This window comes from Chlamydotis macqueenii, chromosome 1 (genome assembly GCF_036417535.1).
Source record: "Chlamydotis macqueenii isolate bChlMac1 chromosome 1, bChlMac1.mat, whole genome shotgun sequence".
NCBI classification, from domain to species: domain Eukaryota; kingdom Metazoa; phylum Chordata; class Aves; order Otidiformes; family Otididae; genus Chlamydotis; species Chlamydotis macqueenii.
Window position 1 is genome coordinate 45,558,335 of NC_141556.1, and position 26,742 is coordinate 45,585,076.

General features: G+C 36.3%; 1 protein-coding gene across 1 annotated transcript in view; it reads right to left on the bottom strand.

Moving 5' to 3' along the window:
* Positions 1 to 3,404: 3,404 nt before the first annotated feature.
* The window catches only part of SLC6A15 (solute carrier family 6 member 15), a 38,577-nt gene continuing 15,239 nt past the window's right edge, over positions 3,405 to 26,742 (bottom strand). The window contains exons 3-12 of the mRNA XM_086740055.1: positions 21,196 to 21,353; positions 20,579 to 20,705; positions 18,513 to 18,694; positions 17,070 to 17,180; positions 14,527 to 14,768; positions 14,230 to 14,422; positions 13,069 to 13,261; positions 8,992 to 9,151; positions 6,186 to 6,348; positions 3,405 to 4,775 (exon numbers count right to left, since the gene is read on the bottom strand). Coding sequence (XP_086596181.1) covers positions 4,404 to 4,775; positions 6,186 to 6,348; positions 8,992 to 9,151; positions 13,069 to 13,261; positions 14,230 to 14,422; positions 14,527 to 14,768; positions 17,070 to 17,180; positions 18,513 to 18,694; positions 20,579 to 20,705; positions 21,196 to 21,353 — 1,901 coding nt within the window. The 3' untranslated portion in view covers positions 3,405 to 4,403. The remainder of the gene's footprint in view (positions 4,776 to 6,185; positions 6,349 to 8,991; positions 9,152 to 13,068; positions 13,262 to 14,229; positions 14,423 to 14,526; positions 14,769 to 17,069; positions 17,181 to 18,512; positions 18,695 to 20,578; positions 20,706 to 21,195; positions 21,354 to 26,742) is intronic.

Sequence of the window (26,742 nt, forward strand, 5' to 3'; positions counted from 1 at the left end):
ATATTTATTCAAGAAGCTACTGCTTGCTTTCAAGACGCAGAACTGTAGTACTTGTCACTGGGATACTGATAGCGTGTTGTTGCTTTTAGAAGCATTAAAGATTTGTTGCATCTTTCTTTCTTGGATATAAAAAAAAAATCAAATATCTACAAAAGCAGCTCAAGGTACAGAAGATTAGTAAAGTTCTGAGTTTCAGTGAGACCGTGATCATTCTGAAGAGTTCTCTGCCTTGGTGGAGAATAAAAATACAGCATTCTCTCCTTCTAAAAACGCCTGACCGTGTCACTTTACCAACACTCACGAAATATGAGTACCATCTAGTGGCAAATAACGTAAATCACATCTTATAGTTCCGATTTCCGCCTCTTTTTCCTCAAACCACAAAATCTAACTAAGCATTTCAATGTTTATATTAAATGTACTGCATTTTTTAAAACTGGCACAATTATAATTCTGCTAATTTCTCACAGATGTTCTAGCAGTAAAAAGCTTTTTTTTTGAGTATGCTGCATGCCAGCTGAACAGTGCATGTTGGTCTCTCATGGTGGTCAATACAGTTAAGTATTTTCAGAGTATCTAAAAGCCTTTTGCAAACATATCCATCTTTCTTTGTTATTACTGTCACAAACATAACTGATTCCTCCCCAGTGTCAGAAGATCAGTGTTTCCCATAAGCCAGCATGAGGATTCATCAGCTCACATGTGTCTGCTGCTCTCTGAGAACAGGGTTATGATTCTTCAACTCTTTTTTGTTCTTTTGTTTTTCCTTTGTTATTATCTCTTTTTTCTTCTGTTTTCTTTGTTCTTCTCTGCATGATACTCTGCAAGGTATTGACAAAATTTTGATGCACCAGAAAAGACAAAAAACAGGCAATAAGACTCTATAATCTCTGTTCTGCACTTCACTAAATTTGAGAACCTCTGTTGAAGAATATGGAGGTAATGACATGGCCTTTGTTTGTGCCGTACTGATGCTGACTGATTCTGCTATCTTTCTTTAGGGAAATCAGATCTGACAAAGCATATTGGTTTCAGAAACCTTAGGCCTTCTGCAATAAATTACACTGGAGATGTATTTTTGCTTTCCACATGGATGATTTTGTTCTTAGGCTATTTGTGATCATACAAGACACAAACAGGATTTTCTTTAATTTTAAGCATGACTGCCTTTTGCAATGATGTTTTCCTTAAAAAAAAAAAAAAAGGCAAATTAATTGTGGTTATGACTGACATGACACACACACACATTCTCGCTTTTAAGTAGCTCAACATCTGAAATCTCTCTCTCCCGCCCTCTACTCTTCTTTTACATCTTTTTATCCATAAGGACAGCAAGTAGCAACTTGCTCCCAAAGTTGCAGTATGAAAGTGATGTTAATTCCCTTGGTTTTAACAGTAACTGTACATACAATATCATACTTTTCTTCAACAGTTCTTTCATTAATATCCAAGGACTTGGTATGTTACACTTCGTAGTAATTATTTTTAATGTTTTTAAACGTCCATATGTAGCTATTTTTCAGACCAGTGCTGCTTCTTTAGGCAGGACAGACAGTGCATTCATTTTTAGCCCATCAGACTAAACCAGGTTAAAAGAACTTCAGTACTTCACGGTCTCCAATCGTAGTTGAGATCAAACTATGAATTATACCTTCAGCAGCAGACAGGACACACATTCTGGGCTTTCTCAAGCTTAAAAAATTTCATTAAGCTGAGGTGAGGCATGCTAATGGGAGCTATTAGGAAGCAACTAATTGAGAAGTAGTAGTTTAAATGAGTGGAAAATCTAAATACTCATTAAAAGTGTTCAAGGAGACAGGCAAAAGGGCAGAAAGAAGACATACATTCCTCAGCAGAATAATCTTCAGCAGTCCACTTAAGTAGCACTAGTCTGCTTTGTGATGCTTTAAACAGAAGCAGCTATTGAGCTTTGATGGTAAGATCTTGCTCACATTCCTTTCAACAGGTCTTGTGTAGCAGTAGACCTTTGACCATCATTTAACATTTAAAATTAGGGTCTAAATAACTAAAACCATGTGTCACTACAGACAAGAAGTCTGTAACAACAGACTCCTGCACTCTGCAGAGTGGGTACATGACAACTACCCTGAAAAGTTACTTACTTTAGAAGCCTGATCTTATATGGTGGTGGAAATTTGCTGCTCTGGCACAGTATAAATTCTTTGTACGTGCCTCCTCTGTCTCTAACTTTGATTCATTATACAGATAGTAATATTGCAAATTGATCAGTTATGTGTGCACGTGCTTAAATTACACTAGCTCTGTCCTATATGTCCTAATATATGCATTTTAGAGGGCTATTTTAAACTCTCTTTTATGTGCACAACTTAAAAAAATATGTAAGGTAAGCCTGGTAATGAAATAGAGCTTTTTCCTCAACTAATGCTACTAGTTCAACTTTCTGATGATTGGAAATCACTTTAAAAGCTCCCAGATTAGAAATGGAAAATTATCTGGGATTATGCTCCCATGGACAAAAGTTATCCCTAAGGAATTTTATCGGGTTGCCGATACTTTGATTTGTTTAAGATTTTGCTCCTTTTCACTTGTCTGGCATAGCTTTTCCACACTGACATGCTCAAAGCTGTACTCTTGAAGCACACAGCTACAGTTACGTGCTAGAACACTGTTGTTCCCCACGTGGACAAGCAGAAGGCACTTACCTCTTGGGCCACCAGCATCTCAAATCAGCCTTCACAATTTTTCTTCCCACATCAACAGGCAAGAGGTGGGCAATGAATGATACTGAAAGCCATGCAAGAAACCTGTTTCAGTTTTTGGCCTCTGAAACAGGCTTAAAGTGCAGTGATGGAGAGTACAATAGTGAGTCATCCGTATCTTGTTATGATTCTGAGGCTTGCATTTACCTCAAATGAATATGGTTCTTTGTCTGATGCTGAGACAATAACGAGGTTCTGCCTTTTGCTTATTAGATGTAGCAAAGTCAGAACTTAAGCCTAACTTTAATGCTATTTTAGGTAAGGAATACATCATGTACTAGCTTCCAGAGTATCATGCCAGTTTACAGTGCCGCATCAACTACTGTATTCACGGTAAAAGTCCTTGCCCAATAGTTTATTAAGATGACTGATTTAGTGTTTTTTGTTTTAATGTTCTTTTAGCATTTCTGTTCAGCTGGTAAATCTTATTCTTTCAGACAGTCCAGCTGAAGGAAAAGCAAGCTGTGTTATTGTCATGGTATAACCCCAGCCAGCAACTAAGCACCACACAGCCGCTCGCTCACTCCCCACACCCCCGCCAGTGGAATGGGGAGAGAATTGGAATAGTAAAAATGAGAAAATAATAAGTTTAATATAGTAAGATTATAACAAGTTATAGTAAGTGCACAGTTATAATAAGTGTATTAGGAAACCACAGAGAAATACCTTGTCAATCTCTTTATTCATAGGTTAAAATGTAATGCCATACAGTTCTTAACAATTACTGACTGAAAAAAATTATCTGCATAAAACAGAAGCAAAACTGAAAGAGACTAATTAAAAAAGCTATTTGCTTCAACTTCTGAAATGATTACATACAGAATAATATACATATTTACATTACAAGTATATTATATAAATATAATATATATGTAATCTTGTAACCACAATAAATATCAAGAAGGTCTTTTTTAGGCACACAGCATAGAAAAAAATGCAGAATCTGCACAATCCTTAAGATTCTTGGAGTGACTCACTCTTACATTGTTTTCACACTGAAAAAGCAAATATTTTACACAAAATATACAGACACAGTTTATGCAGTCCCCAGTGAACAGGGAATCTTTGCTCGCCTTCCTGTAAGTCTACTCCTTGATTTTCTAATACTATTGCTCTATACAGCTATTACATAAGAAAATAGTTTGCAGGTTTGTATTTTACTCAGCTAATAGCCTAAATAATTATCAGAGCTAACAAAATAAGTACAGCATATCTACATAAGGTACATACAAGTGTTTGCACAAACACGGGGTTTGGTGAACTGCTTCTCAACTCTCTTTTAATACAGGGGAGTTAACCCCAAAGCAGAAAAAAAAGAATTTCCAGTGATATTACCTCAGAAATATTTTATCATTTCAGTGAGACCTGGGCTTCAGAGATCAAAAGCTTTAAATTTAGAAATTAATTAAAAAATCAAATTCTTAGCTATGCTGGCAGATGTAGGCTGCCATTGATTCTGAACATGTTCTCTCCAGTGCAAACAAAAACCCAGAGAATTAATCCAAAGGGAGTTTTCTCAACCTGTACGTACAGTCATGACATTTTAAAGACTGTCGATACGGAGCACCTGAGATCGCACCCTAGTAAGTGAAGCTGACCACTTCTCGTAGGAGAGCCATGATCAGTGAGAGAGGAGACACAAGCAGCATTTTTTTCCTGCAGTTACAAATCAGATTCTGGCATATCAGGCATATCTGCCATCAGGTACCCAATACCATAACGTCCATTTGGAGCAGTGTCCAGAGTTGGTGATCCAGTCTGTTTTCGATATATATTTTTGCCAAAATTTGGAGATGGCACTTCACTTGGACTCTTCCCATGAATCAGACTTGTATTATCTCCCTCCAGATTAACAGGTTCCTTTATTATCCGGCCTCTTTTGTAGGATACAGATGCCAAACTACCAGAGCTGTCATCGATAAGGTTGCAACGACGCACCATGAAGACTATTGGGACTGGCAGTATGGCCAACACCATCAGAGATATACAGACAATCATTCCCCATGATGGATAGCTGTGGAACTCTTCTGTAGCCTGAGCAACCCAAGAGAAAAACTATTAATATATCTTTTAAAAGAACAAACTTGCAGTCCTCACCAAGGCCCGCAGTTTTCAAACAGATATTCATCCTTTTCTCACCTTGCACCCACTATGTGGGCACCACTACAGACCTCAAATTTGAACAGACATGGAGATGTAGGATTGCTACCTTTCTGCCAGTGAGTAGGACCAAAACACTGTCCCACAGGTTCTGAGATGCGCAGAGGACTCTAGCAGAACCCAAATCAAGATTTTCACATTAGGCTTTCTGCTACATGTGTCTGTAGTTGTTCCCTGATCCTTTAAAGGATATTCAGACAAGTGCGCAATGCTATTTGTAACTGTGCCTGGAAAATAAGTCCTTGTTCTGTAGGCTAATAGCTGGTCTAGACAGGGACTGTTTCAGATCTCACTATGGAATTGTTCCACTTTGTATAAACTTCATGTAAACTATAACACATGTATTGGGGCAGTGACTGCACCCCACACCTCTACTGCATCCAGGAATCACTGTCCAACAGACTCAGTTTGTGTAGTAGCTCAATTAACATTTAATTTTATACACAGAAAGGAACAGTATGTTTGGTATTCTAAGGTATTTATCTTTCTAGTTTTTGAGGGCAAGAATCAAACATAAGAGTGTTTTTCCTAAGAATCCCAAGAAAGTAGCAGTGGTTGTCTGGTTAGAGGTAGGTGTCTATCCACAGTAAAGCCAATCTCTTTTATTTACACTTTACCTGTCTTTGCTGTTAATTTGGCTAATTTGGACAATTGTCCATTCAGAAGGGTCCCTGATATAAACTTATCTGATATTTTACTCTCCCTATATTTTGCATGACAAGCCTGTAGAAACAGCTGAGGGCTGACGAGCCTACAAGCTAGCAGAGTTCTCAGGAGTTACCTTGACTGAACCTCTTTTAGGAGCCAACATGCAGCACTGCTGTTCACACAGACAAGTTTTTTACAAATCAAACATTCTTATCACAGACAGGTTTTAAAGCAGCTGTTACCTATGATGTGATATGTGTTCCCAAATGGGAAAATTTACAACATGGCTAATCTCAATATTTAATTCCACATAAAAAAAAAATTGATGTGATATCTGAAGTTATTTATTCAGTGTTATCATCCAACTATTTTCTGCAGTAAAATAAAATTTAATGAAAGTGAACAAACTATAAGTCACAAAAAGCATGAAGGTTCATGTCAAGCAGTTATATTTTAAAGAAGAACTACTCTAATTTTTTTTAAAGATTGGTTTTACATTACTTGAGATAAAAACAACCATGTCATTATTTACACCGATTTTGCATTTCTAATTGCAAATGTTTTCTCTTTTCACGTACTTCTGAAATAATTCAGATATGATCCTTATGATGGTGATGGCATCTGTTATATACATACCGTATCTTCAATCCAAGCATTGTAGCCAGGAGGACTTAATCCCATTTGGACAATGCTAGCTACCAGCAAACATAGCAATACTAAAGGTGAAACATACTTCCACATGTAGTAGTAATACTGGCTTGGAGAAAACCCAAGCATATCCTTCAGATCCTCCATAAATCTGTGAAGGGAATAAAAGTTTATTGTTAGTGCTTACACTGAGATTTCAAGTACTATAATTGATACATAGCATCTAATTTGAGGGAACATACGCACTGAAAAAATGCATATATAGAAATGGCTGCAGTTTAGGTTACTTGATGGGCTGAAAAATAGAGCTTGTATTACTATTTCAGAACAGATGATTAGAAGGAATCACTGCACAGTGCAGTGACTTAGTAAACTGCTTGCTGGACCACATTGGAAAGATATTTAAACTCACCTTTCTTTTATAAGATTCTTTTTTACATCTTATATTGTCTGCTGGGTTGTTTACTGAGGCATGTGTCATTACTTTTGAGGACATATAGAAACAGTACATCTTACAGATTCTGCAAAATTAATTTCGAACCCACATGTGTGCTGCAGTATAAAAAATAACTATGCATAAGCTATAGTTTGCATCATATAAGTTGCTGAAATAAAACTTTGTCAAGTTTTAAATCTGCCTCCCTGTGCCTCAAAATTACAAGTTATGATATGAACAAAACTCCTATTTTTGTAATCTTGGCGAAGGAGTATGTGGTTCCAGAGCCAGTAGAAAAAGAGAGAATATTTTTAGACTTAATTCTTTGGAGTGTGCACAAGCACTGATTCTGTTTTTACTCCCTTGTGGTCCCACGCTCTTTTGAAATGTGTGTCTCAACAAAGTCCTTACAGCAAAAAAGATGTTTTCAAAGCAGTTACACATGTGAAGCTACTATCATATAAGGTCTCAAAAATTGTTTTGAACTGCATAGTTTGGAGTATTTTTTCCTCTGTTTACCCTGCAATGAAACATATTGTTAAAAAGAAGCTGAATTTACAGTTTGTGCCCTCTATAGATATAGCCTTTTCTTTCTGAGATCTCCAGTTCTTTACCCAGTTAAACATAAATCTATTATTTTCACTTTAAAGTCTTGCGTAATATCCATCCTGCTTACCCTCTTTTAAAAGCTACCGAGCTCCTTTAGCACTGATGTGAGCATAGCAGGTTTTCCTTCTTGACTACAGGGATTCACATCTTGTCTTTTTTCCCTCCCTTGGCTGTAATCCCTTTGGATGCAATTTTTGGTTTTTTGGTTTTTTTTTTTTCCTATCTGATCAAAGACAATGTGTCTAATAAGACATGGATCTTTATCTATGAGTATAATCCTTTGGTGCTATCACAGCCAATGACAACCTGAGGTTGCTGATTCTGGCAGTTTTTGCAAATAAGAATGCTAGGCTTCTGAAGAAGGATATTCTGGAGAAATATACAACAGAAAAAAAATATTAGGAATACTCCAGAGGGAGCTTCAGGTGGCCATTATGAATGAGAAAATTGGCTGTTAACTTTTCACTATATCTTGTCAGAAACCCTTCTGAAAACACGAATTAACTACACTGTGATTCAGAAGCAAAGTATTAACATATTTTAGCTATTCCTAAACACCAACTTCCTCACAGGTAATTTGCTGACTCTTGGCATGTCTACCTCCCTTCACAGTAGAACTCTACCTGATTGGACATCACCAATCTGATACACAGGTCATCTGTTTCATCTTTTATTTGCACGTGTAAAAACATCTACATGGTGTTTTCATGTCTATGTGATCAATTACAGGATTGTACATGTGGCCCAAGTGGGAATTCTTCCTTAATGAGTAAGTAGACCAGGCACTACTTGCGTAGACCAGAAACAATGTCTGGAAACCATAAAATTAAATTTTCTTATTATAGTTTCATTTCATTATGGTGAGGGTCTGGTTGATTACTCAGACTGAACAAGTGAAAAGTCAAATGAAAACCCACCCATTCTATGTCACCCTTTGTACATGCAAAGGAATCACAGATGTTTGAATTATTTCAACATGCTAGTATAGCATACTCTATTTTATCTGTGGATGGCATGAGTTATTTTTTAAGCAAGCTCTTCGATTCCTTAAAACACATTCTGGTGATCTCTGTCAGAAGACATAAAAAAAAATTAGAGGGACTTGATGGTACTCTTTCTTCAGCTATCACTGATAAAAGGTCACTTAACTTCATTGTCAACTGTGCTGCTTCCAAGCAAGTTTTGACCCTATTCTTTGCTAACATTTCCTCTATTTAGTCTCTCATCACTACTGCAAAGAACAATTAATTTCCACAACAACCCAAACTAAATCTAGTTCAGAAACTGAAACTTTCTTATTGTGAATGTCATTAAGTTTGCTTTGATCCTCTCTCAGGCTGCCTGGAATACTGTAGATCTGTCCAGAATATGCATCCTCATCTGCTGCTTAGACCGTGGTTATTACTTCTTGACATTTTTCTCTTGCTGTCTTATTTATATATAATTTCCTCATACTTGCATATCCAGCCTCCTTTCTAACTCTGTAATTTTGCCTCTTTTACTGCATTCTTCTCTCTTTGGATCTGTTGCAATTGCTCTTTGGGTTTCACTACACTGTCCTGATGCAGCATATCTTGCTCCAAACCTGTTCTTAAAAACAGACCAGATTCACGTCCAGATTGACTCACTTTCTACTTACTTCTGTTTAAGTGCATATCACAAATACTTTGCGCAATATAATTAAAACAGCAATAATTATTGTAATGAATACTGCCGATATGGACAGGGAAATAAGTTTCCTTCACTTACTTGTCTACTCCATAAATTCGTGTGACTGCAATATTCTCCAAAATGACCACAATAAGCAGGGGCAGAGTAGCTGAGTAGTCATCAAACATCGTCACAAAATAATTTCCAGAGCGCTGCACAAAAATCAGGCCAATAAAAAATGCTACCAAGCAGCAGATCACTGGAATAAAAGACAGAAACATGAGCTGTAATTATAACAAAGTTCCATAGACAAAAAGGAAATAGAGTTCAAAATGGCAAAGACATACTGTAACGCATTATTTCATATAATCAAAGCTGAGAACATTTTCGGTTTTGGGAGGTGTCAGATGTCAATTTTACGAACATTAGGAATCCTACCTACTCCCTACATAAATGAAAAATTATGAAATCAGAATTAATTACTAGAATTGCCATATTACAGGAGTCCTGATTAATCAAGTGACTTATTCGTCATTAAACATTTAACTTAATGGGAATGCGAGGCTAAAATAAACAGAACTAGTAGCCTAAACCTTATACCTCATGTTACTTGGTCACTAAATCACTTTTTGGAATTTAGAAATGAAAAGGACCAAAGTTTTAGACCATGATTCTAAAAAATAAAAAGGCTTTGCCTAGATAATTCACAGCATGAACTTCCATTAGGATCTACGTAAATGTATCTGTGCACTAAGCAACATCTCTGCCCTTTCTTTTGTTTAGGGACAACCCAAAATATATTTCTTGAATGCTTGATCCTGAATAATTAATTTCAATATTATTTTTTTCCTACTAAATTCATCAATAATAAGACTGAATACTTCAGCAAATAAGTAAACTGTGAAATCAATTGTAGGCTGAGCAGTAGTAGTAAGACTAATTCTTCCACCTGAAGTGCTCCTTTTTTGTTTTTTTTTCTTCCCCCCCCACTGAGAACTCAGGCTGAGGACACAGCTAAGCAGTCTAAAATTAGGTGAAATTAATCTGGGTCAAAGTATAAAAAAATCCTTACAGAATATACCCATTGCATAAATCCCTGATAATCAATTAATATTGATTAAAACAGTGAAAGGAAGGTAATGACACTTTTAAAAATACTGTGGTATAAGAGCAATCACTTTTTTCAACCTTGTAGTAACTATTGTTATAACTTTCAGAGAATAGAAATTAAGAATGCAAGAGATCATTACTAATCAATGTGAACTCCTAACAAAAGATAACAAAATCAAAAAAACATAGGTAAAAATCTCCTCAACCTGAATCTCATTTTTCTCACTAAGTTTTGTTACTGACTCTGAGAAAATAATTAGATCACCAGAACCACATGTATGTGAATTCCAAAACCCTTCTTGTTCTTATGTGTCTTACCATTACACCCCAAAAATATGCATCTTTAGTTACAAACTAAGGCTCTGGTAAGTATACTCATCATAACTTGGCACATACATATGCAGACTCCGATGTGGAAATAATTGAACACAAAACAACTTTAAGCATACAAGTTGATTTCTCTGAACTCAAGAGGGACTGAACTGGAACCATAATGCAAGAAGTTGCAAATGTGCTCTCACTTCTGCAAAACTAGAAGATTTGTGGGTTTTAAGCATAAACTCTAGTGCAGGCATAATTATTGTTAAATCCCACCAATACTGCATGAAGTATAACCCAGGCATTTCAATTTTAGAAGTTAATTATAAAAACATCACATGAAGTTGTAATCCTTTGAGTACAACTGAGTTTAGCAAAAATCATGCATGCATACCACTAAAAAAATTACCAAAGAAAGGTAGTTCTTGACGACTTCTTTATCTTAATAGGTTTTTTGCCAAACGTTGTAACAAGGAATTACTGTAAAATGCTCCATTACTCCAGAGTAATATAATTACTCCAGACTATATATCATAATACAAGCATATGTACTTAGGAATAACAGCTGATTTCTAAATGTCTCACTGGTTATTCAGTAAGACTTTAAGAGCTGATTAAAAAAAAAAACAAAACAAAACCAAACAACTGCTCAATAGATTACGACTTCTGAAAAATCAGTTGATTTATCTTTATGAATAATTTTATTCTTAGATCTAGCTGAGCAAGAAAAATACAAGTTTTCCATTAAATATTACTTATTATCTAAGTGAGGTAAGGAGAGCAGTCAGGAAAGAGCAGTGCTCTGTTGCACCAGGGGTGGTCTTATAAAATATATTATTGTTTCCTTCATAGAGTTAGATAATGTTAAAGTAGCTTACATATTTTTTGTTTTGTATCTCTCCTGTCACAGATATTGAAATGAAATCTGAATTTGTGCATAATGCTGGCACCTGTCCCAAAGATTTTCAGAAACATTTCACATTATGCTGATGTTCTGTCTCTGTTATGGTTTTGTTTAGTGAGGGGGGGCCTAAGGTGGTAGCTTCTGTAAGAAGCTGCTAGAAGTCGCTCCCCTTTGTTCAGTGGACTCAGCCGGGCCTAGGGCACACCCACTGCTGGCCAAGGCCGAGCCGATTGGTAGCAGAATGTTCCGTGATAACGCCTCTGCGATAACGTATTTAAGAAGGGGAAAACAGAAAAAAAAAGAGAAGAGAAGATGTGAAGAAGCTGAGCGGGGGCAGAGGTGCAGAGGGGGAGGCGCAGGCCTCATGGGCGTTGCAGGCCTCACCCTCTGGCCTCTTGCCAGGTGGCCGACTGGGCCCGACTCAGCTCGGCCCGGCTGCAAGAAGTAGAGAGGAGATGGGCTGGATGATGTGAAGACATTCTGAGAGGTGTCTGCCAGCCTGTTGTGAAGAACTTTTCTTGTGAGAGGAACAGCTGCAGATGCCAAGGTCAGTTCAGAAGGAGGGGGAGGAGTAATGCGGCTCCTGGCCAAGATTCCCCTGCAGCCTGTGGTGACGACCATGGTGGAGCAGATTGTCCCCCTGCAGCCCATGGAGGTCCACGGAGGAACAGAGATTCAGTTGGAGCCTGTGAAGGACCCCACATCGGGAGAGGTGGATGCCTGAAGGAGGCTGTGGCCCGTGGAGGGCCCGCTGGGGCAACCGTTCTGGGGAGACTGCACTCCGTGGAAGAGATGACCCATGCCAGAGCAGTTTTACGAAGGACTGTGGCGTATGGGTGGGACCCCACGATGGAGCAGGGGAGGAATGTGAGGAGCTCTTCCCCTGACCATGAAGCAGCGGCGTGAAACAAGAAGTAATGAACTGACCGCAACCCCCATTCCCTCTCCCCACCCCGTGCGGCTCGGGGCGGGGGAAGGTAGTAGAGATAATGTTAAGCTTGGGAAGAGGGAGGGGTGGATGGAGGTTATCTTGTTCTCTGTCTCATTATCCTGCTGTTTGTAGTAATAAATGAATAGTTTTCCCCAAGTCGAGTCTGTTTTACCCGTAATGGTAACGTTAAGGATTTCTCCCTGTCCTTATCTCAAACCTCGAGCCGTTTTTCCTTATATTATCTCTCCCTATTCTGTTGGAGGGTGGGGGAGGAGAGAGAGACTGCATAGTCTGGTCCCAATCAGGGCTGAACTACGACAGTCTCAAAAAGAGAAATTGCTACGAGATCATCAGAGCTACATGAATGGCCTACACCTCAAATAACTTCAAGCATTTAAACAAAAAAAAAAAACCTAGACATCTTGTTTAAGATCATTTCCACATTCAACAGGGAAAAATATGTTCCTCTGCAAAGTAATTCTACTGATTTTTAATATAATAAATATTTCATCATAAATTAAGATTTCATCTGGCCTACTGAGGAATAATTTGTAGTAATTTGCAATGTATTTTCATTCTTTCCTTTTCCCTTGTTTCCATGATCTATGACACTGGCTGGAATACAAAGTATTCTGGAAGAGCTCAGAAGGACTGACCATATAGAAACTTGTAACAGGTATCCTCCACTAAAATTTAAGTTCTAGGATGTTCCTGGTCTTGTAGAATTCAGGTAAAAGTTTTACTTGCATATATTAATGTGCCTGTGGATGGAAGTATAGTCTGAAATACAGTGATTTACTGCTTTGTAAAATGTCAGCACTGAGAACTGTCATGTCAAAAAACAAGACTTTATACTCTCAAAAAAATTTTTAGCGTACTGCTCTAGTGAGAAAAGAAAGTTTGTGCAACTTACCAGTAAGAATCTCTTTCCTGATTTTGAAGGTATCAACAATGGGTGTGATGATGCCTTCAATGGTTCCAAACATACTTCCAAGTCCCAAATTTACCAACATGAGGAAGAACATGACTGACCAGAAGGGAGAAGCAGGGAAGTGAGTCATTGCTTCTGTAAAGGCAATAAAAGCTAAACCAGTTCCTTGAACTGCCTGTCAGTGAGAAAAAAAAATCCACATTATTATTCATGGACAGTATTTTTTTTTCTAGTGTGACAGTCTCACAACATGTTCATGCAATGTCATTGATTAAATCTTGAAGTTAGAGTGTGAAGCTGTTATTTATACGTGATTCTTCCAAATCTGCAAACTTAACACTATTCACTGAAATACTGGATTTGTCTGAGAATCTGTAAGTTCATTAATACTAACAACACACTTCTTCCTCTCTTTCATTGATAATTTTGCATGAGAGCTATTATACAGGATTGCTACAAAGCACACTCTGTTCTCTCCAGTAAGTAAATAAAGGACTTCATTTCTACACCTATTTGTTTCATATTTAAATGGCAGTAACTTCTAATGTCTAAGTCACTGATTTGACATTTTCACTTCAGATACTGGTGCAACTACATAAAGGTCAGTGTTTAAAACTGCAAGTCCCTCTGAAAAAGCTAGAAAAATATATCTTCTTTTACAGATCTTACAGTAAAGATTTCAACACAAGATGTTCTTCACTAAGCAATTAATATAATAAGTAAAGAATAACTTCTTTATTTTCTAGTGAAGTAATGTTTATATTTAATAATTATATCTTAACATTAGAAGACATCAGTTTGAGGTGTCATATAAGTACACCTCTGTTCAGTATTTGGAAAAATCCTCACGATTAACTCCTCTAAAATACAGAAGTTTAAAACTTCCTGAGGGGACCAATATAATGATCCAAATGCATTATAAATCAGTGAAGACTATATTAAGACATCGGACCCAGAAGTCCTCAGGTGAGTTGGAATGGGACCCCGCACAGAACCATATTGCAGTATGGATCTCTATAGGTGCACTGCTCACAGGTACACTGTACTGATACTCTGTGTGCATATACTTCACAGTTTATTTCAGGCTTACAGATATTCATCCATTCATAACGTCTGTATTTAAAACTTAATTATTACTCTCACCTTGTCAAGTTCATCTTCAATTTGACAAGACTTCAGACCGAGAGAAGCAAACTCTTCTTCTTTAACTTTCTGAATAATGTCATAAACTAAATTGTAATCTTCTGATGTAATGCTTGAGAAATTGATATGATGTGGGATTATATCCTGGCTCAGATTGCCTATTTTCAAAAGTTTTAAAATCTTCTCTGAATTTCTGTAAAACACAATAAAACAGAAAAATCAAACTCGATAATCTGTGTTAATTCATTAATGAAATATACCATAAAAATAATTTTAAAAGTAAATGGATATTCATACTGGATAACACATTTTTCATTTATGATATTGGCTTTGAAGCCCAGAACTGCAAACACCACCAAAGTTGCCAGCACAGAAGTGAAAAAATTGATGAAGGACACCAGTACAGCATCAAAATGGCAGTTGTTGTCTCTCTTGTTGTAGCTTGAAAAGGCAATGACTCCACCAAATCCAAGCCCTAAGGCAAAGAACACCTGAGTAGCAGCTTCTCTCCAGACCTTGGGCTCCAGCATTATTTCAAGCTGTTTGAAATTAGATATAATACATGTCAGCTATAAAATGCATTTCTATTATATGAAAAGATAACAGAAGAAAAAAACAGGAAGACAAGCTACATCATAAAATGCTAATACTCCATTATTAATATATTTTCATTGTGATAAAATGAAAGCTGAATGTTACACCTAAAGTTGAGTGAACTTACGGGCCAGAAGTTCTATTTATTTCATATGATACAACAATCCTTAAAGAGAAACATGCTATGCAGTGTGTCCCCAACAATGAGACAACAATGAGGCACTACTGGAGCTATATTTTAATTGAAATAGCAGCTAGTTATACTGATAAATACCCATCTCTTTTTCTTTTTTTTTTACAAGATATGTATTGAAGCTCTTAGAATTAAGATGTATTTTGGGATGATCAACCCTCTTATAAATACAATAACTATGTTGAAAGCTGCTTTGTTGTTACTTAAAAAAAAAAAAAAAAGTGACCATGAGGTACACATGCTTATATGGAATTCTATTACATGCACGTAATGCAAAATGCAACATATGAAACAAACACTGTCCAATACAATCTGTATAGTCCATCACTCAAGCCTCCCTTAAGCCAGATGCCTTGAACTTATCCTAAGTTAAATGGGTCTTGTATTTGAGGGACAATTAAGTCTTTTATTAGAAAATTGAACTGTATTGCTCAGATGACCATACTTCAAGAAATACCTTTGTTACAAAGTTATGAGTCATCATCTGTCTATCTCAGATTCTTCTAGATATTGAATCATAAAAAAGAAGCACATGTGAGCTTTAAACATTAGATTTTCTCAAGTTGATTTACGGCCTCCACTCATTTAACAGTGAAAGACCTCTCATCCGTGCATGTGATTTTTCAATTTTTTTTAGAAACAGTAAAATCAAAAAGCCTCAGCATAGATGCCAGCATTATTAGAATTACTGTCTTACGCTGTGGAAAAAGAAGTTCTGCGATTATTATGATAACATTTTGAAAAATTTTCTAGTTTCCCATAAAGATGTAATATGTACTACAGATAGGTAGCAGATATCTTCTTTATTCATTTATATATAGCTAAAATAAAATATGTTTTTTTAAAAAGGTGTTTATGACAATAAATTTGTTCCTGACTCACAAATTTTGTTAGAATTACAATGCACAAGTAGCTATTGCAGGTAGTTCAAGCTGCCTGTATCACACAGTCCTGCTACAGCTTCTCCACTGGAGGGAGCTCGAGGAATAGTCTTAATTTCACCAAATCTGTTAATGGTTTACGTACTGAAAGACTTGTCGCTTTCTGCAGTGTATCATTTGAAGCAGGGCATGACTGTGTATCACAATGTAAGAAATAACAATGTGACAGCTATCAAAGGTCATTTTTATAGGATGACAGTTCTCCATAGCCTCTAAACACCTAGAATCAAAACAACTGACAACACCCTGTCACCTGGCATTAGCCACTATGTGCATTGATTTTAATAATCTTATGATTTGTCTTTCATTTTTGAAACATCAGTCCTGTTCTGCTCAACTGTGTTACGAAATGGACTTGTTAGAAAGTCTATTTCATGATATGAAGCCCAGCATTACGCATTTCTGAGTATGGCTCTGACTGCTCAAACATGTTGATCCTATAGTATAGATACAGTTACGAGCATTTGAGATGGGTGTGGGCAGAATTTAGATCTTTACGCTGAACAAGGATTCATAACATCCCTTCCCACCTTCTCTAGTTATAAAATCTAAAGTTCTGAGTACTTAAACTACTTTAGTATTAAAGACAATTCTCCTGTACTTTGGGCTACTATGCAAACAGTATTAGTTTCTAAAAAGGAATAAATTTGCCCTCTTTCAAAAGGGACAAGTTAATTATGTAAAGCCATGAGAGTGTTCAAGGTAAACTGTGACACTGTGTCACTGTTTCACTGTGACATCCCAGTATTAGGCATTTCAATCCTAGAAAATACCAAGATATAAGATTATCTTCTCTTTCCAGAATTTGGAGATTTCTAAACATCCTGAATCCCATATACAGCATTTTTAGTTATTTAGCTTTGTAAAGGCATCTAACTCTGGGAACTCTTCACCTAAGGGAGGTAACTCAACACAGACCCTCGGAACACCTAGAGCTTTTGGACCTTAGAGCTTGATATTACGCCACTGAAGTCAACAACAATTTCGCAATTTAACCAGACAGAAATATGGCCAAATGCTCTATGAAGACAATCAGCTTAAACGAGAGCATTCATAAATGGTCAAATTGCCACTGAAAATTTCCTACACTGCCAAAGAAATTAAGCACATACCTTAGGTGTGAACATGTGACGAATTCCATCCACTGCCCCATTAAGGAGCAGTCCTCTGATCAGAAAGCATAAAAGTACCACATAAGGAAAAAGGGAACTAAAATACATGATCTGAAAAACATAAAGAAGAAATTTGACATGACATCCATGGACTTTCTTTTCAATAGCTTCATTCACTACTCAGTATATTTTGGATATATGACTGAATTGATAACCATATGCTCTAAGAAATTTGCAGAACACTTTCCATTCCCCTTGTCTCTGCAGAAGAAAGTAAAATCATATGATTCAAAAAAAAATGTACTGTACTGAAACAATACAGTTGCCATTGTGTTGACTAACTGATAAACTGCTGGGCTTCCACAGAAATTCAGTGTGAATTCAGTGAGATGACGATGAGAAGGACAGAAGTAGACTTAGAAATGCTTCACTTTACAAATGCACTTGGATTTAAGTACATAGTATGGTAAAGATTATGCAGCATGAATAGAAACTCATTCTGTCTTCAGAGAAGACAAGATTCAATGGGAAGTACATAATCAATGGATTCATATCACTAGGTAATGCTTACTGCCAGAATAAAAAAAAAAATAGTAATCAAATACGATCTTTCATTCTCCATCATTGAAAAGCAAATCTATTCTGTACTTTAAAGTTTAGTAAAATGATTCTTTCGCTAAACTTGCTAGTTACTTCTTTAACTGAAATACTCTAAAAAGGTCACAGAACTTTCCACCTCAGTTACAAATTTTTTAATACCACAGAATTTTGCTATTAGAACAGATTATTTTTCATCTGAAAATCCCACTGAGATCAGTAGAGGTACCAAACCATTCACTAGCCAATCCAGCTAGCTGCATGGAAAGGAAAGAAGATGACCTTTGAAAGTCCCTTCTAACCCTAACCATTCTATGATTCTATAAGACAAGGTGACATACTTCAATGCAAAGGGATGGTAAGTCGTCAAAAGAAACAATACAGAATCCTAAAAAGCAGCTGTGTTAATGACAGACGCATGGATACTAATGACAGTAATAAAAAGAGAAACGGCAAGGCATTTTGAGAACCTGGGTGCACTGCAATCATACTGTGAGCATACACGGAAACCCAATTTGTTAGACATTCAGAAACACACAGACTTATGCTGCACAATGAAGATGAGGTACAGTTACTTTCAACAGCTACATTGATGAGAAGAGAAATGACTCTTCTTCAGATCTCAATTCCCAATAAATTACTACAATTCCCACCAAAATGACTACAATTTTAATGCTTAACTACTAACATTCTTTTACTTGAGATTATACAAATACTGGGATGAGTCATAGCTTCTAACCTGCTCCTACAGATTTCATGAGAGAGTAAACAGAGGGTGTGGTGAACAAAAAAGTCATGAAATGTTTCAAAGTAAACCACTGTCATTTAGGTAAACAGTATACTCACTTTGCCTGAAGACTGAATGCCTTTGATCATGGCTAAGCCTACCATGACCCAGGCAGCCAGCAAGCAGATAGTCATCTTCCAATTTAAACCCCCACTCTCTGACAGAGAGTTGGAAATATTCAGCGCTTCTCTGTACCAGTAATAAGTGGTTGCAGAACTTTTTTCACACTCTGGCTCCACAACTGTCAAGAGATGTTAATAAATAAGGAATACGTTCGGGACAGAAGCATTTTCCAAACATTTCACAAAAATACTCTATCAATTCCCAAAATCTGCAATTGTGCCATCATCATTTACTGAGAAACTAAGCTCAGAGGGAGTCTTAAGTCATTCTCTAAAAGAAAAAGTGACTGTTACCAGTGAAAGGTTCTTAGTATATCTTTTTTAAAACATCCTTTTGTGATAATGTATTCCTCTGCATATGGTCAATCCAAGTCCTAAGCATAATTTAACTTTCACTTACGAGCTAAATAGCAGGTAGGCTTAGATGAAGACATATATTCCATTTATCACACATAATTGATCACCTACCTATGATACTGTACCTTATATACTATGAAAAGTATCTCTCTGAAATGGAACACTGAATTACATTAATTTTGAAAATACATGGAAAATATTCCCAATTGTATCTGCTTTGATATGACAGTCAAATCAAAAGGCACTTAATTACTACTATTTAACGATCAAATAATAACATAATGATACCAAAGTGATGCAAAACTGAAAAAATGGCTTCTACATAGCTATGTTAAATGAAAGCTGCTATGGGTATTCCAGAATTTATTTTTTTATGATAGTGTAATGCTACTTTACTCACATTACCGAATAGTTTAAGAAATCGTGCATATCTAGACATATAACACATATAAATAGAAAGAATTCTTCAAATAAAATATTTATTTAACTGTTTAATAGATTATTTTTATCTGACAATCAATCATATCTCTAAGGTAGATCCTGAGTCAAGGTCAATTAATGAAAAGAAAAAATATACTAATTTTAAGAAGCCTAACACAGGTGTCAGATCTTCACTGAAATGAAACTGCCAAAAATGACAGGATGTTACCAAATACAATACTTCCCTGTACTTAGGCTTAATTCAGATGACCTCTGCTTAGGTTAGGCTGACACCCTAGATCTTCACATTTAGGCAGCGTAAGAGTACATAAACAGATAGACACTGTGGCTCGATTAATGGACAATAGCTTGTGAAATACAGTCAATTTGACTGTGTGCCAACATTCACATATGCTGATTATTTCAAACAACTGAAGCAAGCAACTCTGGCAAAGACACTATAAAAATGTTGTACCATTTTTCAAATGTTTCTGGTTATTTTCTTTATTAAAGGCGTTTTAAAAAGTCAAAAAGTTATTAAAGAAAATTTAAGATATGAAATAAAAGAAATGAAAAAAAATCGTATTTCAAGAGCAAGAATAATGCAAACTATTATGAGATAAGCAAAACCAAGGAATAAGGAACTTTAACTACTATTGCATAACGTGTCCATTTGAGACCATCCCATTACAGCAACAAAGCAATGACCAATTATCGCATTTCTATTGGCTTACAAAGCAAACAATGCTTTTATCACATGCATTTCACAGACGTTTACAATCTTCCATTTTCTACTTTGTTAATACTGCAACACTTTTTGCTTTGTCACCAGGAAGTACCCTACCAATTGAAGTGCAGAAATATCCTTCTTCCACCTTTGTTTTTCACCAAGAAAGCATAAAAAGCAGTATCAAAATCAGAAAAAAAGTAATCAGAATTTTTTTTTCTGCAACACACTAAATAGCACTCCCTAATTTCATTACTCTTTAAAATGCTGTAGACAGCGACGTTGCTTTCGAAATACAGTATATTTGTCTTAGATAGGTTTTTTGTTGCATTTTTCTAAGTATTATAACACGACATCTTATTAAGACATAAAACCAGCTTTGCATACAACACTTTTTCCCACAGATCTCTCTTTGAATTGCAGATTTTCTCCTTTTTGTTTGCAAATCACTGATTTTATATATTTCATGTGATTTTTAATAGCACTAATATAGACTCACAGGTATGAGATGTATTTTTAACTAAAGGACATTGGTCCCATGGTAATGGATGCTGAAAAGACTGGGAAAAGTAAAACAGGCTCCATCCAATAATAACATTGTAGTACAGGGCCACAAAGAAACACACCTATAAAAAAAAGAGACAGATCAAAAAAGTTACACTCATTAACTACATTTGTTAATTAAAAAAAAAAAAATAAATAAATCCCTACAGAACTTCTGTATGTTTCTGCACATGAGCCACTGAACCTAATTTTAACTAAAATAAGTCAGATTAAGAACTCAAAGGCTTGCGCCATTAAAGTATCTGACATTTTCTAAATTTTCACTTTTCTCTGTATTTACTGTGTAACACACATATTTTCACTGGCTTTTTTTTGTCCAGAAGACTACTCTGTTGCCTAGTTCCTAATTTCAAAAGGATCACAAAATACAAGTTGACTGTTTTTACGAACACATCTGTATTAAAAGTTTTTAATGTACTAATGTAAGTTTTAAGATCTTCCAAAACATTGTCAACTGACCTTAAAGCTCAGCTACAAAACAGTGGCCTTTTCCTGTAGCAAAACAGTAAGTCTAAATCATATAGACTGAAAGCAAACCACACAATTACTTACCACGCAGCTTGCAAATCCAATTCCTCCAAGTTTGGGGCTGATATAATTCCACACACCAATACTCCCTCGGCGGATCCTCTGCCCCACAGCAAGCTCCAAGAAAAAGAGTGGAATTCCTATTATCAGTAGCAAGATTAAGTATGGCACAAGATAGGCACCTAGGAAAGGAGCAAAGTATAAATTAGAGCGAGAGGAAGAAGAGTCAGAACTTAACATAACAAATGTGAAACCTAATAGCTTCGAGTTTGAATTAGTCATTCACTATAAAGCTTTTTTGATCACCTACAAAGACTAATTCTACCTGAATCTTGGCCATACATCTTGTAACATATGAAAAGCCCAGAGACATCAAATTTCTAAAGTGCTGTAACATTTTGAAGCAAATCTTACTGAGAGTGAGTTATTAACTAATCTAGTTGTTTGCTTGTGTGAAATTTTGGGCATTTGATCAAACCTTTTAGAGACATTGTGACACAGTCAGGAGCCGAATCAACATTTCTCAAAAAATCCTACACCTTGACTTTTAAGAGTAGCAAGACTGAATTTACAAAGGAAATACAGAACGTACTGTGAATACAACATTCTGAATTTCATCCAATTTCAGCAGTTTCAAAAAATGGTCCTGTTGATTTCTCCATGTGCACCTCAGACGCTCAGAAAGGAAATTTCACAATGTACAGAATAATGATTATATCCAGCTAAGCAAGAAAACTGTATCAGACCTTTTCTACCAGGCTCCAGACAAAGACTAGAGACATGAGATGGAAAAGAAATGGAGTATTGCACATTCAGATCTTCCAGTACACATAAACTCTCCTTAAAGACATACTTGAAAATGTAACTGTTTCTTCACTGTTTGACATGTATATGTAGAACAATTCTTTTTTTTCCAGGTCTTATTCCCAGGAAGTGGTCACATACAACTCTAACTTCAGGATGTATTTCCATTTATTTCAGTAAAACTAATTGCAAGTAAACTCCGGGGAGACCTGATAGCGGTCTTCCAATACCTCAAGGGGGCCTACTGGAAAGATGGGGAGAAGCTGTTCAGTAGGGCCTGTTGTGATAGAACAAGGGGTAATGGGTTTAAATTAGAAGGAGGTAGGTTTAGATTAGATATGAGAAAAAAATTTTTTACAATGAGAGTTGTAGAACACTGGAACAGGTTGCCCAGAGAGGTGGTGGAGGCCCCATCCCTGGAATCGTTCAAGGCCAGGCTGGATGAGGCTCTGAGCAACCTGATCTAGTCAGGGATGTCCCTGCTTCTTGCAGGGGGGTTGGACTAGATGACCGTTGAAGGTCCCTTCCAACTCTAACTATTCTATGATTCTATGATTCTATATCCACACACTAAGTCCACTGACAAGTTCAGAGCCTAACTTCCTTCTTGCTGTTGCAGAGTATTTAGGACTAGAGCTAACAAAACATTCAGGCATCAGCAATTAGCAGCATGGCACCTAATTTTCAAATGCATTGCTCTTATGCTGCAATGCAGAGTACTGTGCTGGCCACCTAACTCAAAGGGCTTAGGCCTTTTGATTGTAACCACTGTAAGGCTACAAAAAAGCACTTGAGAGATGCAGACTGTGGGATGTTGGAGCAAGCTACAAAGCAAAGATCTAAAGATCTCTGGAGCTTAGACTCAGAGCTATTAAGTTGTATAATCAGTCTATTCATCTCTGTGATGAGAGAGAAGCCGAGCAAAGTTCAGGAACCAATCTGAGATTTATCCTCAGCTCCAGCTAGGTCCTACTTTAAGTTTCTTCATCCAGCATCAACTTCCTAAGGCTTTTTTAGGAGCATATCAAAATACACTGTCATTTGCTTATCCTTAGTAGCTAGCTTATCTCAGGGAATACAGTTTATTTTAGAAAAGTTAAAACTTTCCTAAGTCATGCAGGAGGCCTCAGATTTTCTAGTACCATCCACTCCTGTCTGAGTCCACTTGCTATTGTGCTCTTCATGAAATACTCACAAATTAGACATTACCTTCCAGAAAAAAAAAAGTCTTACAAAGATCCTAAGCATGGAGTAACTACAGTTTTGAGTCTAAGAAAAGCAGGAAAAAAGACAGAGGAAAGTAAATCTGAGAAAAACTACTGGTGGGCCAAATGAAGAAGACTGATCTTATTTACCTCACAGTCTAGAGGCTATTTTTAGCAACAAAATAGCTCCTTGTGTCTTATTTTCATGACATGATAGTATGATATGCAGTGATACTGCATGAGCAGCATTTCGTCAAAACCTATGCCAGCCTCTGAACAATGTCCTGGGTTTGAGGTTACAATACTCCCTCATAGATACAAACACCATGGTCTATCTATCCATTTCAGCACAGGATAGACTGTCTATTTAAGCATTATCGCTACTGAGGTAGCAGCCACATTCCCATTCAGTAAAGAATGCAAAGGACTTACTTTCTACTAGGAAAAGAGAGACAACAGAGACAGAAGCAAATAAATGTGAGGAAAACTGAGGAACAGAGTAACAACCACATTCTAAAATGAGGAGGACTATCTGTCTTAAGAAAACATAAGACAAATAATATCATGAAATACCCTTGATTTATCATCAGCATTCCCTCAAAAATTCTATGAGACAGAAATTCACATTGCAAATAAGATGCTTTGGCATCACTATCTCTAAAAATTTGGTCATACAATGAAGTGAAAGCCAACAGTACATAGTTTTTTTAAATAGTATAACACTACTGTAAATGATACCTGAGGTCTTCATTACATAGGTGTTACATAGCTGAGCAGAGAGAAGCCTAAACAGCTCAAAAAATGGGGGCCTAGTGACTTACCCTGTATCCCACTGGATGACTGTACTAGAGCAGGAACTGAACCCAGCTCTTCAGTGTCCCAGTCCACAACCTTAATCACAAGGCTGCAAAGTTAAGCACATGTTTAAAGACTGGGCTGATGTGGGTGTTTTATGGTGCAGTATCAATGTAAGTTGCAAGATTTATCAGTTAAATTAAACTAAATGAGTCAAATACTTGTGGTGTTAAATCCACCTCACATCACACATGACACAACCATCCAGTTCAGTGCGAGTAGCCAGCAGAGTTCACCTCTATACTGCAGGGCTTGTGCAGAGAACCCGAAGCGCTGGTCTTCTGATCATTCAAACCTGCTGAGCTCCCTTCTAATCTTGTGCCCCTCCCCAAAAAAGGACATGATGGAAAACAGTGCACTTAGGAGTTTCAGTGCAATATAGTTTGGATATAGCTGGATTATACAACTGTGTATCACAGCTGCAAAGAGCTTCTGTCCTCTATAGTCAACATAAAACCATAACAGCTCTGGAAAAGTATTTTGTTTCCGACTTCCCTTGAAGCTAGACATACTTCAAAGAACTGTAAGACATCTTCACTTCATTATAAAACAGAATCACTATGGAAACAGCTCAGCATGTCTCTTAGTTGCCAGTGCATGAAAAAAAAGGGTCATTGGAGTTACAATATTGAATAATGATAATTTTATTTGAATTAGAACAATAAACTACACATGCTGGCCTTGAACAGCATCCTACAATTAGTTATATTGTCTGCGACATCTGCCAGCTAAGCAGCCTTCTGAATATCATAGTTCCGTGTGGTTCCGGATCCCCAGGTCTCCTTTCTACATTTTAAAAATTATTCTCCTGTAAGGTCATTTTTTTTCATATTTTGGCCTTAAATATTTGCTTTCATATTTTAAAAAACTCATCTCAACTTCATAAGGAAAAATTAAAAAACTAAAAAATATACCTCGTCCTTCTTCACTAGAACGAATGGCAAAAATACAGGAAGATTTCAGGAACAGGTGACCGTTAATACTCTGAACAGCACTGCTTTGGTTTCTTTTTTTTTTTTATTTAACCAAGCACCATAATGGGATAACTGGTAAATCATCTCTCTTGATATTACAATATGAATTGCATTTAGCAACATTACTGATAGAAATGGAATATTAACACTGATTTTAAGTTCTTATAAATGCTCAGGGGAAAAAATAACATAAAATGACATGACTCGTAGTGATTCAAAAGTCAGAAAATTATTTCAGAAGCAATAATGTGAGATGACACAATATTATCATCCTGATACTACAGAAGAACTTTTCTTCTTCTAGCCATTCTTGATGTAATCTGAAAAATGTAATAACTCCTCAGATTTGTCTCAATTGCTGCTGTGCTAGTTTTTAATTAAGTATCTAGTGTCTGATTTAATTCTTATTCAATGAAGGTGAGCTTTACCGCTGTCTTGAGGAGATATTCCACTTCTTGCAGCTTACTGCACACTTGCTAATAGAAAGCTAGTGAGAAGCTAATATTCAGATGAAGATCAACTTATTCCAAATGTCAAATGTTAAAATTTTCAAAGTTATGACAAGTAGGCAACAAAACGCTATAGGTCTACAATCTACTAAGCTCTTATAAGTGAATTTATTTACCATTACAAAATACAAAGTGCTTTTATCAGGAAAACTCTGATAAAAGTTAGGTTTTACCTATAGGTTTGTAGTCTATCCTACTGATAGGATAGTCCTCCTATCACTAATCCTTCACAGTTTAAATATGTTCAGGTGTGACTATTTACAAAACTGTGCCTAAAGGATGAAATTCCCTTAGCCAGTCAACTTTAATGAAGAATTACACATGAAAAATAAAAATAAGACATTTTCAGCACACTGAAGTACAACTAATTTAACGAGTCTGATAATACAGTTTAAAGTAGAACTCACAAAATAATATCAAAGACATAAATGAATTGAAGCCACTGATTATAAATCAGGCTTGATCAAAAGCTAAATAATAACACCACTGAATCCATACTCAGTGTTGGAATACAAGAGAATACTTGCTTTGCTCCCATTCCACTCAAGCTAGACAATCAGGCTGTAGCTTTTAATGACTACTCAGCCTTTAACAGTTTACATGTTATTTCCTGAGCAGTTCTCAACAATTGCTGCTTTGCTAAGACCACAGAACCTAACTGTTCAATCTGCTAGTATTTCATTATAAAATCCAGACTACTTAACTGCAGAATGTCATTATGTGATTCTACCCATGTCAATCTCCGAGAAACATAATGGCAAGATAATCTGCTCAGATTTCCCTATGCTACTTACAGCTTTTATCTGTTTATCATTGTTTACTAGTTCTTTTGACATTTTACGTCATAAAGATATTAAAAAGACTGACCTTAAAAAAATTGAAAAAAAAAAAAAATTGAAAAAAATTGATGAAAATTAAGTTAATGCTCATGAAAATGCAACAAAAAATCTTTGAGTGTACAGTACTTCGTAGACTCCAAATAACACTTGCAACAGTAAAAGCACCTCTTAGATAACTATCTTCTGTTGTCTTTATAATAAAACTTACTCAAATATCACTTATTGTAGCAGAACAGCTAATTTAGTTTGCTTTTGTTACTTCTAATTTGTGAATGTACCATTTTACTTCTACTAATCCTAAGGGAAAATGACAGCCAAACAGAATAAACTTTAAATATTTCCTTTTTCTGAAAAAGGTGAAAGGTGTGCAAGCTACTCACCAGAC